Source organism: Oreochromis aureus, linkage group 15 (assembly GCF_013358895.1).
Source record: "Oreochromis aureus strain Israel breed Guangdong linkage group 15, ZZ_aureus, whole genome shotgun sequence".
NCBI lineage: Eukaryota > Metazoa > Chordata > Actinopteri > Cichliformes > Cichlidae > Oreochromis > Oreochromis aureus.
The window spans coordinates 29,933,374-29,947,679 of record NC_052956.1 but is presented as its reverse complement, the minus strand read 5'-3'; the positions used below and the strand labels follow the sequence as shown (position 1 = coordinate 29,947,679).

Here is a 14,306-nt window from a genome sequence, read left to right as displayed (position 1 = left end):
AGTAACAGCAACAGTAACCATTTCTTTAACATCATCTAGCATGCATTATTTACTAAATATACCAAAATAAGCGTATTAGTAAAGTTTTCACATAAGAACTAGAATCTAACTGATTGTGATGGTTGGTAAGGTTTTTATTTGTTTGTGGGGGTTTAGCCTCCTCACAGGCTTTTTAATTGGATTGTAAAACATCTCAATTGACAAAGTACTGCAATAAATAAAAGTAAGGAAGATTTTCAGATAAGAGAATAGAAGTGCAGTGAGGAAAGACTTTAGCATTTGTTTTAGACTACAGCAAACTCAAATGGAATCCTTTATCATTAAATGTCTGAAACTTCCATATGTTCAAAAATAAATCCACTGATCTGGCTCTGTTTTATACTATCTACAGAGCTTCAATTGATAGACATTTATTATCAATCATCTGTGGAGCTGTGATGATTTATTGAAATTTATCAAATGGAAATGGGTGTACTGATCCTTTCCTTGTCTTTTCTCCAGGGAGGTCGGTGGCCGTAAGCTAACAGTGGGCACTCGGCTAGCTCAGGAACTTGCAGAGTTTGGTGGAGACCTGTCTCTGGAAGGCCTCCATTTCTGGAAGACGGCCTTCTCAGCCATGACGCACCCCGCCACGACCGTTATCTCATCTTGTCAAGGAGCAGAGGCTTCAGAGACAAAGGGTGACCTATCCTCGTCCAGCGATAAGAAGGTGGTGCTTTTACCCTGCAAAAACCCACCAAACCGCAAGCGTGTGCAGGTGTGGCTAAAAGCTAGAAAGCAGTATGAGAGTTTACAAAAAGGCAGGAGAGAGTCTGAGCTGCTGAAGACAGAAAGGGCTGGTCTGGAGGTGGAGGAAGATGGGGGCTCAGAGAGAAGCGAGCTGCCAGCTGCTGACAGAAGCTTGAAGGTTGAGCTCTGTAGTAACCTTTCCTGTACGAGAGCTCAAAGGAGAAAGAAACAGAGCCTGTCTTTAATCCTGTCTCCCCTGGAGAATACAGGATTGAGGTGTAAATCCACAGAAGCAAGTCCAGTTTCAGATAAAGGCAGTGTCTGTCTTGAACAGGAGAACAAAAATAAAGAGGATGATGATGATGATAAAACCACCTGTCTAGAGTCCCCAGAGCTGCCTACATGGCAGCAGTCCCATCAACCAAGCCCCTCTGGCCAAGGACAGCTCAGTGAGAATAAGCCAGGTGAAGACTCTCCAGAACCGCTATCATCTATGCGCTGTAATTCCCCAGAGCTGCTAAGAGGGAACCACAGTCCCTCACCTCTCGCTGTCAGTGACAGGGATGAGAGGAGGACCAGTCCCCAGCTCGTTCACAGCACCCCTTTCTTAAGGAGGCGATGGAGAAGCAAAGAAGATCTGGATCCAGTGTGTAGCACGCCCATATCTCAGGGTAAGGAATGTGCATCTGTCTCCTTTGATGTTGTGATACCATCAACTGTTAGGATTTACCGCAATTCTTTCGAACTTGGGAAAATTCAGCATGGAGTTTCTGTTATTAACATTCACTATTATTCACTTCTTCTCTGGTCTAATTCCCGCTGCAGAGGATCCTGTTTCTCAGAGACTCCAGCAAAGGAGGCGGAGCCAGGCAGACCCCCTGAGAAGAGTGTTACTGACCACGCAGATGAAGGTCAAAAACTGATTGTGATTTTTCTTTTAGACTTTTAAAACAAAGACTAGCAGCCGCACAGGTCAGGAAATCAACTATATAGTATCACTCCAGAACAGCGCTTAGCAGTGTTGTCTCTCAGGTCGCTGATCGTTTGATGTGCCTGTGATTTCCTCCTGATTCCAACTTTTCTTGTCATGTTTTTTTATCCTCCACAGAATCAGTTTGCTGCTTTGAATGTGCCAAAGAAAGATAACTCTCAGATCGAAGGGCCAAGTATAGCCAATTCCTACGGCTTTAAAGTCAGCATGCAGAACCTACAGGATGCCAAAGCTCTGCATGAGGTAAGTCTAGGGCAACTAACCTGTAGCTCTTTTCCAAGTCAATGAATAAATGGCTTTGTTCTGGTTAGATGTTGGTTTTGCTTTGTTTTGTTTTTAAGAGAAAGGGACCACCTGATTGGGAAGAAGGATTTATTTCCCCAAGTATCATCACAGCATCCTGCTTTCGACTTTGACTTTCCTATCGTCAAATCGATATGCTTTACACAAAACAACAAAATAAAACAAAGACACACCCGGTTTTGAATGTATGCACAGATTTGATTAAGTTCGGGCCTTTTCCAAAAATCCGGACCATGGTAACTGAGATCACTGCCAGCACACGTAGATCTCATTAAATTCAAAGAGAGAGGTTTGTCACATGCTTTCATGGTTTCAGGCCTCTTTAATATCTCTTGAATACTGTAATTTCTGTTAGAGTGGATGGTTTATTAGTGTGAATGCTTGTAAAAGCATTCACAGTATTGTTCTTCTAATCTTTATTATTAGTGTGAATGCTTGTAAAAGCATTCACAGTATTGTTGTTGTAATCTTTATTATTAGTGTGAATGCTTGTAAAAGCATTCACAGTATTGTTGTTGTAATCTTTATTAGTGTGAATGCTTGTAAAAGCATTCACAGTATTGTTCTTCTAATCTTTATTATTAGTGTGAATGCTTGTAAAAGCATTCACAGTATTGTTCTTCTAATCTTTATTATTATTATTATTATTAGTGTGAATGCTTGTAAAAGCATTCACAGTATTGTTCTTCTAATCTTTATTATTAGTGTGAATGCTTGTAAAAGCATTCACAGTATTGTTGTTGTAATCTTTATTCTATTTTATTATTATTATCTATTCCGACGCTTTTTTGTAGTCTATCTCCTTCAAAACCGTTCAACTTAGAAAAACCATTCAAACACCGTTAGATTCCACTTCTTTTGGACATGACTGCTTCTATTTTTCTCATTTATAACATTTATATTTTTAAAATTATTCAACTTTTTCAACAAAAATTTCCCATGTATTTCAATGGGGAGACCCTTCAAATCCTCATTCAACTTACTCATTTTCAAACTGTATCTACTTCAACATACGTTGACATAGAGCCACCATTCAAACTTTAAAACGAAGACAAGACATTCAACTATTCAACTTGTATTTATCTTTTCAATATCTGTTATACTTTTTCTTCAGTTCCAGTTTAAGTTTCATGATGTTTTTCAGCCGTTTCAGAGTTTATAATGGGTGTGTATGGGACGGAATGTTGGGGCTAGAGTGAGACAGCTCAACTGCTAGAGTGAGAGGAGCGAAAAAATTAATCTTAAAATCTTTTTTAAAACTGCTGCTGTGTCCACAGCGTTTGATCTACAGGTATGATTTTACCCTCAAAACGTAGCCATCGCTGTCCTCTTTCATCCAATGTGTTTACTATTGTACTAGGTGTTATGGTTCTTTCATAAATGTCACCAAAGCACAGCCTCCTCCCTCCAACTCCTCCATAGACTCCAATGTTAAAGTGGCTCAGAAAGTTCCTTTGAAAATCAGAAGAGCAGGCTGTCTTTACACTGTCACCACGTCCATATAATAAACTCCACAGGCATGAAAACTGAGAATTAGGTAGACTAGACATTGCTGCCGCTCACGGTGAAAGAATTTTGTCAATACGACATGTACTTTTCATTTGGGAAGGATTTGTTTGGGGCTGACTTTTCTGTTCATTTTAAGCAGCAAAAGTGAGGTGCATGTCTGTGTGCGTGTGTATGGAGCCCCTGGCTCAGTCACTATAGCAACCAGGCTCACACCTGCCTGCCTAACGAGCTCTCTCTCACTCTGCCAAGATTCATCTTGAACACTTCTCTTTCAACAGCTGCTGTGTCCACAGTGTTTGCTCTACAGCCATCATTTTACCCTCAAAATGAAGCCATCGTTCTTCTCTTTCCAACAGCGTGTCTTTCAAAGCTCAGAGATGTAAACCTTTAAAACTGTGTGGATCCAAGTGGAGGGACCATATTTTAGTCATTCAGTGATTCAAAGAATATGAACTTTTAATATTCATTCAGATGTTTTCTGACTCTAAATAGTCTTTTCTCATTTTTTAGGTTTTTCTAATTTACATTTAAAACATTTTCAGCTGTTTTCTAACTTCTTCTCTGTGGATGTCAGCTTTTAGCAGTTCAGCTTTTTTGTTTTCAGGTGCAAATTTCTGTATTTTTCATCTCATTCAACATTTTTAACTTAAAATTCAGCAATTAATTCATTTCAACGCATATATTCAGATTCAAGCATTCACACTGCAGTTTCTTCAGAAAATGCACTTTCTAGTTAGTGTGAATGCTTGTAAAAGCATTCACAGTATTGTTCTTCTAATCTTTATTATTATTATTATTATTATATTTTATTATATATTCCGACGTTTTTTTTTGTACTGTATCTCCTTCAAAACCGTTCAACTTAGAAAAACCATTCAAACACCGTTAGATTCCTCTTCTTTAGGACATGACTGCTTCTACTTTTCTCATTTTTAACATTTATATTTTTAATTTTATTCAACTTTTTCAACAAAATTTCCCATGTATTTCAATGGGGAGACCCTTCAAATCCTCATTCAACTTACTCATTTTCAAACTGTATCTACTTCAACATACGTTGACATAGAGCCACCATTCAAACTTTAAAACGAAGACAAGACATTCAACTATTTAACTTGTATTTATCTTTTCAATATCTCTTATACTTTTTCTTCAGTTCCAGTTTAAGTTTCATGATGTTTTTTCAGCCGTTTCAGAGTTTATAATGGGTGTGTATGGGACGGAATGTTGGGGCTAGAGTGAGACAGCTCAACTGCTAGAGTGAGAGGAGCAAAAAATTAATCTGAAAATATTTTTAAAACTGCTGCTGTGTCCACGGTGTTTGGTCTACAGGTATGATTTTACCCTCAAAACGTAGCCATCGCTGTCCTCTTTCATCCAATGTGTTTACTATTGTACTAGGTGTTATGGTTCTTTCATAAATGTCACCAAAGCACAGCCTCCTCCCTCCAACTCCTCCATAGACTCTAATGTTAAAATGGCTCAGAAGGTTCGTTTGAAAACCAGAAGTACAGGCTGTCTTTACACTGTCACCACGTCCATATAATAAACTCCACAGGCATGAAAACTGAGAATTAGGTAGACTGGACATTGCTGTCGCTCACGGTGAAAGAATTTTGTCAATAGGACCTGTACTTTTCATTTGGGAGCGATTTGTTTGGACCTGACTTTTCTGTTCATTTTAAGCAGCAAAAGTGAGGTGCATGTCTGTGCGCGTGTGTATGGAGCCAGTGGGTGCAGTCACTATAGCAACCAGGCTCACACCTGCCTGCCTGCCTAACGAGCTCTCTCTCACTGTGCCAATATTCATCTTAAACACTTCTCTTTCAACTGCTGCTGTGTCCACAGTGTTTGCTCTACAGCCATCATTTTACCCTCAAAACGAAGCCATCGTTGTTCTATTTCCAACAGCATGTCTTTCAAAGCTCAGAGATGTAAACCTTTAAAAGTGTGTGGATCCAAGTGGAGGGATTACACTTTAGTCATTCAGTGATTCAAAGAATATGAACTTTTAATATTCATTCAGATGTTTTCTGACTCTAAATTTTCTGTTCTCATTTCTTAGGTTTTCCAAATTTTAATTTAAAAACTTTTCAGCTATTTTCCAACTTCTTTTGTGTGAACATCAGCTTTCAAAAGTTCTGCACTTTTGTTTTTAGGTTAAAAACTCTGTATTTTCATCTCATTCAACATTTTTAACTTAAAATTCAGCAATTAATTCTTTTCAGTGCATATATTCAGATTCAAGCATTCACACTGCAGTTTCTTCAGAAAATGCACTTTCTAGTTATTATTAGTGTGAATGCTTGTAAAAGCATTCACAGTATTGTTCTTCTAATCTTTATTATTATTATTATTATTATATTTTATTATATATCCGTGACGCTTTTTTTGTACTGTATCTCCTTCAAAACCGTTCAACTTAGAAAAACCATTCAAACACCGTTAGATTCCTCTTCTTTTGGACATGACTGCTTCTACTTTTCTCATTTATAACATTTATATTTTTAAAATTATTCAACTTTTTTCAACAAAATTTCCCATGTATTTCAATGGAGAGACCCTTCAAATCCTCATTGAACTTACTCATTTTCAAACTGTATCTACTTCAACATACGTTGACATAGAGCCACCATTCAAACTTTAAAACGAAGACAAGACATTCAACTATTCAACTTGTATTTATCTTTTCAATATCTATTATACTTTTTCTTCAGTTCCAGTTTAAGTTTCATGATGTTTTTTCAGCCGTTTCAGAGTTTATAATGGGTGTGTATGGGGACGGAATGTTGGGGCTAGAGTGAGACAGCTCAACTGCTAGAGTGAGAGGAGCGAAAAAATTAATCTTAAAATCTTTTTTAAAACTGCTGCTGTGTCCGCAGCGTTTGCTCTACAGGTATGATTTTACCCTCAAAACGTAGCCATCGCTGTCCTCTTTGATCCAATGTGTTTACTATTGTCCTAGGTGTTATGGTTCTTTCATAAATGTCACCAAAGCACAGACTCCTCCTCCAACTCCTCCATAGACTCCAATGTTAAAATGGCTCAGAAAGTTCCTTTGAAAATCAGAAGAGCAGGCTGTCTTTACACTGTCACCACGTCCATATAATAAACTCCACAGGCATGAAAACTGAGAATTAGGTAGACTAGACATTGCTGCCGCTCACGGTGAAAGAATTTTGTCAATACGACATGTACTTTTCATTTGGGAAGGATTTGTTTTGGGCTGACTTTTCTGTTCATTTTAAGCAGCAAAAGTGAGGTGCATGTCTGTGTGCGTGTGTATGGAGCCCTGGCTCAGTCACTATAGCAACCAGGCTCACACCTGCCTGCCTAATGAGCTCTCTCTCACTCTGCCAAGATTCATCTTGAACACTTCTCTTTCAACAGCTGCTGTGTCCACAGTGTTTGCTCTACAGCCATCATTTTACCCTCAAAACGAAGCCATCGTTCTTCTCTTTCCAACAGCGTGTCTTTCCAAGCTCAGAGATGTAAACCTTTAAAACTGTGTGGATGCAAGTGGAGGGATCATATTTTAGTCATTCAGTGATTCAAAGAATATGAACTTTTAATATTTATTCAGATGTTTTCTGACTCTAAATGTTTTTTTCTCATTTCTTATGTCTTTCTAATTTACATTTAAAACATTTTCAGCTCTTTTCCAACTTCTTCTCTGTGGATGTCAGCTTTTAGCAGTTCAGCACTTTTGTTTTAGGTGCAAATTTTGTATTTTCCATCTCATTCAACATTTTTAACTTAAAATTCAGCAATTAATTCATTTCAGTGCATACATTCAGATTCAAGCATTCACACTGCAGTTTCTTCAGAAAATGCACTTTCTAGTTATTAGTGTGAATGCTTGTAAAGCATTCACAGTATTGTTGTTGTAATCTTTATTATTCTATTTTATTATAGATTCCGTGACGTTTTTTGTACTCTATCTCCTTCAAAACCGTTCAACTTAGAAAACCATTCAAACACCATTGGATTCCTCTTCTTTAGGACATGACTGCTTCTACTTTTCTCATTTATAACATTTATATTTTTAATTTTATTCAACTTTTTTCAACAAAAATTTCCCATGTATTTCAATGGGAGAACCTTCAAATTCTCATTCAACTTACTCCTCTTCAAACTGTATCTACTTCACATACGTTAACATAGAACCACCATTCAAACTTTAAAACGAAGACAAGACATTCAATTATTCAACTTGTATTTATCTTTTCAATATCTGTTATACTTTTTCTTCAGTTCCAGTTTAAGTTTCATGATGTTTTTCAGCCATTTCAGAGTTTATAATGGGTGTGTATGGGACGGAATGTTGGGGCTAGAGTGAGACAGCTCAACTGCTAGAGTGAGAGGAGCGAAAAAATTAATCTTAAAATATTTTTAAAACTGCTGCTGTGTCCACGGTGTTTGCTCTACAGGTATGATTTTACCCTCAAAACGTAGCCATCGCTGTCCTCTTTTCATCCAATGTGTTTACTATTGTACTAGGTGTTATGGTTCTTTCATAAATGTCACCAAAGCACAGCCTCCTCCTCCAACTCCTCCATAGACTCTAATGTTAAAATGGCTCAGAAGGTTCGTTTGAAAATCAGAAGAGCATGGTGTTTTACACTGTCACCACGTCCATATAATAAACTCCACAGGCATGAAAACTGAGAATTAGGTAGACTGGACATTGCTGCCACTCACGGTGAAAGAATTTCGTCAATAGGACCTGTACTTTTCATTTGGGAAGGATTTGTTTGGGCCTGACTTTTCTGTTCATTTTAAGCAGCAAAAGTGAGGTGCATGTCTGTGTGCGTGTGTATGGAGCCACTGGTGCAGTCACTATAGCAACCAGGCTCACACCTGCCTGCCTAATGAGCTCTCTCTCTCTCACTGTGCCAAGATTCATCTTAAACACTTCTCTTTCAACTGCTGCTGTGTCCACAGTGTTTGCTCTACAGACATCATTTTACCCTCAAAACGCCGCCATCGTTCTTCTCTTTCCAACACTGTCTTTCAAAGCTCAGAGATGTAAAGCTTTAAAACTGTGTGGATCCAAGTGGAGGGATCACATTTTAGTCATTCAGTGATTCAAAGAATATGAACTTTTAATATTCATTCAGATGTTTTCTGACTCTAAATTTTCTTTTCTCATTACTTAGGTTTTTCTAATTTACATTTAAAACATTTTCAGCTATTTTCCAACTTCTTCTCTGTGCTTGTCAGCTTTTAGCAGTTCAGCACTTTGGTTTTCAGGTGCAAATTTCTTTATTTTTCATCTCATTCAACATTTTTAACTTAAAATTCAGCAATTAATTCTTTTCAGTGCATATATTCAGATTCAAGCATTCACACTGCAGTTTCTTCAGAAAATGCACTTTCTAGTTATATTTTATTATAGATTCCGTACGTTTTTTGTACTGTATCTCCTTCAAAACCGTTCAACTTAGAAAAACTATTCAAACACCATTAGATTCCTCTTCTTTTGGACATGACTGCTTCTATTTTTCTCATTTTTAACATTTATATTTTTAATTTTATTCAACTTTTTTCAACAAAAATTTCCCATGTATTTCAATGGGAGACCCTTCAAATTCTCATTCAACTCACTCCATTTTAAACTGTATCTACTTCAACATACGTTGACATAGAGCTACCATTCAAACTTTAAAACGAAGACAAGACATTCAACTATTCAACTTGTATTTATCTTTTCAATATCTGTTATACTTTTCTTCAGTTCCAGTTTAAGTTTCATGATGTTTTTTCACCCATTTCAGAGTTTATAATGGGTGTGTATGGGATTTGAATGTTGGGGCTAGAGTGAGACAGCTGAACTGCTAGAGTGAGAGGAGCAAAAAAATAAATCTTAAAATATTTTTTAAAACTGCTGCTGTGTCCACAGCGTTTGATCTACAGGTATGATTTTACCCTCAAAACGTAGCCATCGCTGTCCTCTTTCATCCAATGTGTTTACTATTGTACTAGGTGTTATGGTTCTTTCATAAATGTCACCAAAGCACAGCCTCCTCCCTCCAACTCCTCCATAGACTCCAATGTTAAAGTGGCTCAGAAAGTTCCTTTGAAAATCAGAAGAGCAGGCTGTCTTTACACTGTCACCACGTCCATATAATAAACTCCACAGGCATGAAAACTGAGAATTAGGTAGACTAGACATTGCTGCCGCTCACGGTGAAAGAATTTTGTCAATACGACATGTACTTTTCATTTGGGAAGGATTTGTTTGGGGCTGACTTTTCTGTTCATTTTAAGCAGCAAAAGTGAGGTGCATGTCTGTGTGTGTGTGTATGGAGCCCCTGGCTCAGTCACTATAGCAACCAGGCTCACACCTGCCTGCCTAACGAGCTCTCTCTCACTCTGCCAAGATTCATCTTGAACACTTCTCTTTCAACAGCTGCTGTGTCCACAGTGTTTGCTCTACAGCCATCATTTTACCCTCAAAATGAAGCCATCGTTCTTCTCTTTCCAACAGCGTGTCTTTCAAAGCTCAGAGATGTAAACCTTTAAAACTGTGTGGATCCAAGTGGAGGGACCGTATTTTAGTCATTCAGTGATTCAAAGAATATGAACTTTTAATATTCATTCAGATGTTTTCTGACTCTAAATAGTCTTTTCTCATTTTTTAGGTTTTTCTAATTTACATTTAAAACATTTTCAGCTGTTTTCCAACTTCTTCTCTGTGGATGGCAGCTTTTAGCAGTTCAGCTTTTTGTTTTCAGGTGAAAATTTCTGTATTTTTCATCTCATTCAACATTTTTAACTTAAAATTCAGCAATTAATTCATTTCAGCGCATATATTCAGATTCAACATTCACACTGCAGTTTCTTCAGAAAATGCACTTTCTAGTGTGAATGCTTTATTATATTTTTATTATATATTCCAGACTTTTTTGTAGTCTATCTCCTTCAAAACCGCTTCAACTTAGAAAAACCATTCAAACACCGTTAGATTCCTCTTTTTTTGGACATGACTGCTTCTATTTTTCTCATTTTAACATTTATATTTTTAATTTTATTCAACTTTTTCAAACAAAAATTTCCCATGTATTTCAATGGGGAGACCCTTCAAATTCTCCTTCAACTTACTCATTTTCAAACTGTATCTGCTTCCATATACGTTGACATAGAGCCACCATTCAAACTTTAAAACGAAGACAAAACATTCAACTATTCAATTTGTATTTATCTTTTCAATATCTGTTATACTTTTTCTTCAGTTCCAGTTTAAGTTTCATGATGTTTTTTCACCCATTTCAGAGTTTATAATGGGTGTGTATGGGACGGAATGTTGGGGCTAGAGTGAGACAGCTCAACTGCTAGAGTGAGAGGAGCAAAAAAATTAATCTGAAAATATTTTTAAAACTGCTGCTGTGTCCACGGTGTTTGGTCTACAGGTATGATTTTACGCTCAAAACGTAGCCATCGCTGTCCTCTTTCATCCAATGTGTTTACTATTGTACTAGGTGTTATGGTTCTTTCATAAATGTCACCAAAGCACAGCCTCCTCCTCCAACTCCTCCATAGACTCTAATGTTAAAATGGCTCAGAAGGTTCGTTTGAAAATCAGAAGAGCATGGTGTGTTTTACACTGTCACCACGTCCATATAATAAACTCCACAGGCATGAAAACTGAGAATTAGGTAGACTGGACATTGCTGCCGCTCACGGTGAAAGAATTTCGTCAATAGGACCTGTACTTTTCATTTGGGAAGGATTTGTTTGGGCCTGACTTTTCTGTTCATTTTAAGCAGCAAAAGTGAGGTGCATGTCTGTGCGTGTGTATGGAGCCCTGGCTCAGTCACTATAGCAACCAGGCTCACACCTGCCTGCCTAATGAGCTCTCTCTCTCTCACTGTGCCAAGATTCATCTTAAACACTTCTCTTTCAACTACTGCTGTGTCCACAGTGTTTGCTCTACAGACATCATTTTACCCTCAAAACGTCGCCATCGTTCTTCTCTTTCCAACACTGTGTCTTTCAAAGCTCAGAGATGTAAAGCTTTAAAACTGTGTGGATCCAAGTGGAGGGATCACATTTTAGTCATTCAGTCATTCAAAGAATATGAACTTTTAATATTCATTCAGATGTTTTCTGACTCTAAATTTTCTTTTCTCATTACTTAGGTTTTTCTAATTTACATTTAAAACATTTTCAGCTCTTTTCCAACTTCTTCCCTGTGCTTGTCAGCTTTTAGCAGTTCAGCACTTTTGTTTTCAGGTGCAAATTTCTGTATTTTTCATCTCATTCAACATTTTTAACTTAAAATTCAGCAATTAATTCTTTTCAGTGCATATATTCAGATTCAAGCATTCACACTGCAGTTTTTCTTCAGAAAATGCACTTCTAGTTAGTGTGAATGCTTGTAAAAGCATTCACAGTATTGTTCTTCTAATCTTTATTATTATTATTATTATTATATTTTATTATATATTCCGTACGTTTTTTGTAGTCTATCTCCTTCAAAACCGTTCAACTTAGAAAAACCATTCAAACACCGTTAGATTCCACTTCTTTAGGACATGACTGCTTCTTCTATTTTTCTCATTTATAACATTTATATTTTTAATTTTATTCAACTTTTTCAACAAAAATTTCCCATGTATTTCAATGGGGAGACCCTTCAAATCCTCATTCAACTCACTCCTCTTTAAACTGTATCTACTTCAACATACGTTGACATAGAGCCACCATTCAAACTTTAAAACGAAGACAAGACATTCAACTATTCAACTTGTATTTATCTTTTCAATATCTGTTATACTTTTCTTCAGTTCCAGTTTAAGTTTCATGATGTTTTTTCAGCCGTTTCAGAGTTTATAATGGGTGTGTATGGGACGGAATGTTGGGGCTAGAGTGAGACAGCTGAACTGCTAGAGTGAGAGGAGCGAAAAAATTAATCTTAAAATCTTTTTAAAACTGCTGCTGTGTCCACAGCGTTTGATCTACAGGTATGATTTTACCCTCAAAACGTAGCCATCGCTGTCCTCTTTCATCCAATGTGTTTACTATTGTACTAGGTGTTATGGTTCTTTCATAAATGTCACCAAAGCACAGCCTCCTCCCTCCAACTCCTCCATAGACTCCAATGTTAAAGTGGCTCAGAAAGTTCCTTTGAAAATCAGAAGAGCAGGCTGTCTTTACACTGTCACCACATCCATATAATAAACTCCACAGGCATGAAAACTGAGAATTAGGTAGACTAGACATTGCTGCCGCTCACGGTGAAAGAATTTTGTCAATACGACATGTACTTTTCATTTGGGAAGGATTTGTTTGGGCCTGACTTTTCTGTTCATTTTAAGCAGCAAAAGTGAGGTGCATGTCTGTGTGCGTGTGTATGGAGCCCTGGCTCAGTCACTATAGCAACCAGGCTCACACCTGCCTGCCTAACGAGCTCTCTCTCACTCTGCCAAGATTCATCTTGAACACTTCTCTTTCAACAGCTGCTGTGTCCACAGTGTTTGCTCTACAGCCATCATTTTACCCTCAAAACGAAGCCATCGTTCTTCTCTTTCCAACAGCGTGTCTTTCAAAGCTCAGATATGTAAAGTTTTTAAACTGTGTGGATCCAAGTGGAGGGATCACATTTTAGTCATTCAGTGATTCAAAGAATATGAACTTTTAATATTCATTCAGATGTTTTCTGACTCTAAATAGTCTTTTGTCATTTCTTATGTTTTTCTAATTTACATTTAAAACATTTTCAGCTCTTTTCCAACTTCTTCTCTGTGGTTGTCAGCTTTTAGCAGTTCAGCTTTTTGTTTTCAGGTACAAATTTCTGTATTTTCATCTCATTCAACACATTTTAACTTAAAATTCAGCAATTAATTCATTTCAGTGCATACATTCAGATTCAAGCATTCACACTGCAGTTTCTTCAGAAAATGCATTTTCTAGTTATATTTTATTATATATTATTATATATTCGACGTTTTTGTAGTCTATCTCCTTCAAAACCGTTCAACTTAGAAAAACCATTCAAACACCATTAGATTCCTCTTCTTTAGGACATGACTGCTTCTATTTTTCTCATTTATAACATTTATATTTTTAATTTTATTCAACTTTTTTCAACAAAAATTTCCCATGTATTTCAATGGAGAGACCCTTCAAATCCTCATTCAACTCACTCCTCTTTAAACTGTATCTACTTCAACATACGTTGACATAGAGCCACCATTCAAACTTTAAAACGAAGACAAGACATTCAACTATTCAACTTGTATTTATCTTTTCAATATCTGTTATACTTTTCTTCAGTTCCAGTTTAAGTTTCATGATGTTTTTTCAGCCGTTTCAGAGTTTATAATGGGTGTGTATGGGACGGAATGTTGGGGCTAGAGTGAGACAGCTGAACTGCTAGAGTGAGAGGAGCGAAAAAATTAATCTTAAAATCTTTTTAAAATTGCTGCTGTGTCCACAGCGTTTGATCTACAGGTATCATTTTACCCTCAAAACGTAGCCATCGCTGTCCTCTTTCATCCAATGTGTTTACTATTGTACTAGGTGTTATGGTTCTTTCATAAATGTCACCAAAGCACAGCCTCCTCCCTCCAACTCCTCCATAGACTCCAATGTTAAAGTGGCTCAGAAAGTTCCTTTGAAAATCAGAAGAGCAGGCTGTCTTTACACTGTCACCACGTCCATATAATAAACTCCACAGGCATGAAAACTGAGAATTAGGTAGACTAGACATTGCTGCCGCTCACGGTGAAAGAATTTTGTCAATACGACATGTACTTTTCATTTGGGAAGG

The 14,306-nt window shown here is 37.2% G+C and overlaps 1 protein-coding gene across 1 annotated transcript in view; it reads left to right on the top strand.

Moving 5' to 3' along the window:
- The window catches only part of rev3l (REV3 like, DNA directed polymerase zeta catalytic subunit), a 39,847-nt gene that overhangs the window by 25 nt on the left and 25,516 nt on the right, over positions 1-14,306 (top strand). The window contains exons 2-4 of the mRNA XM_039598906.1: positions 502-1,400; positions 1,555-1,640; positions 1,838-1,963. Of these exons, the coding sequence (XP_039454840.1) occupies positions 502-1,400; positions 1,555-1,640; positions 1,838-1,963 (1,111 nt within the window). The remainder of the gene's footprint in view (positions 1-501; positions 1,401-1,554; positions 1,641-1,837; positions 1,964-14,306) is intronic.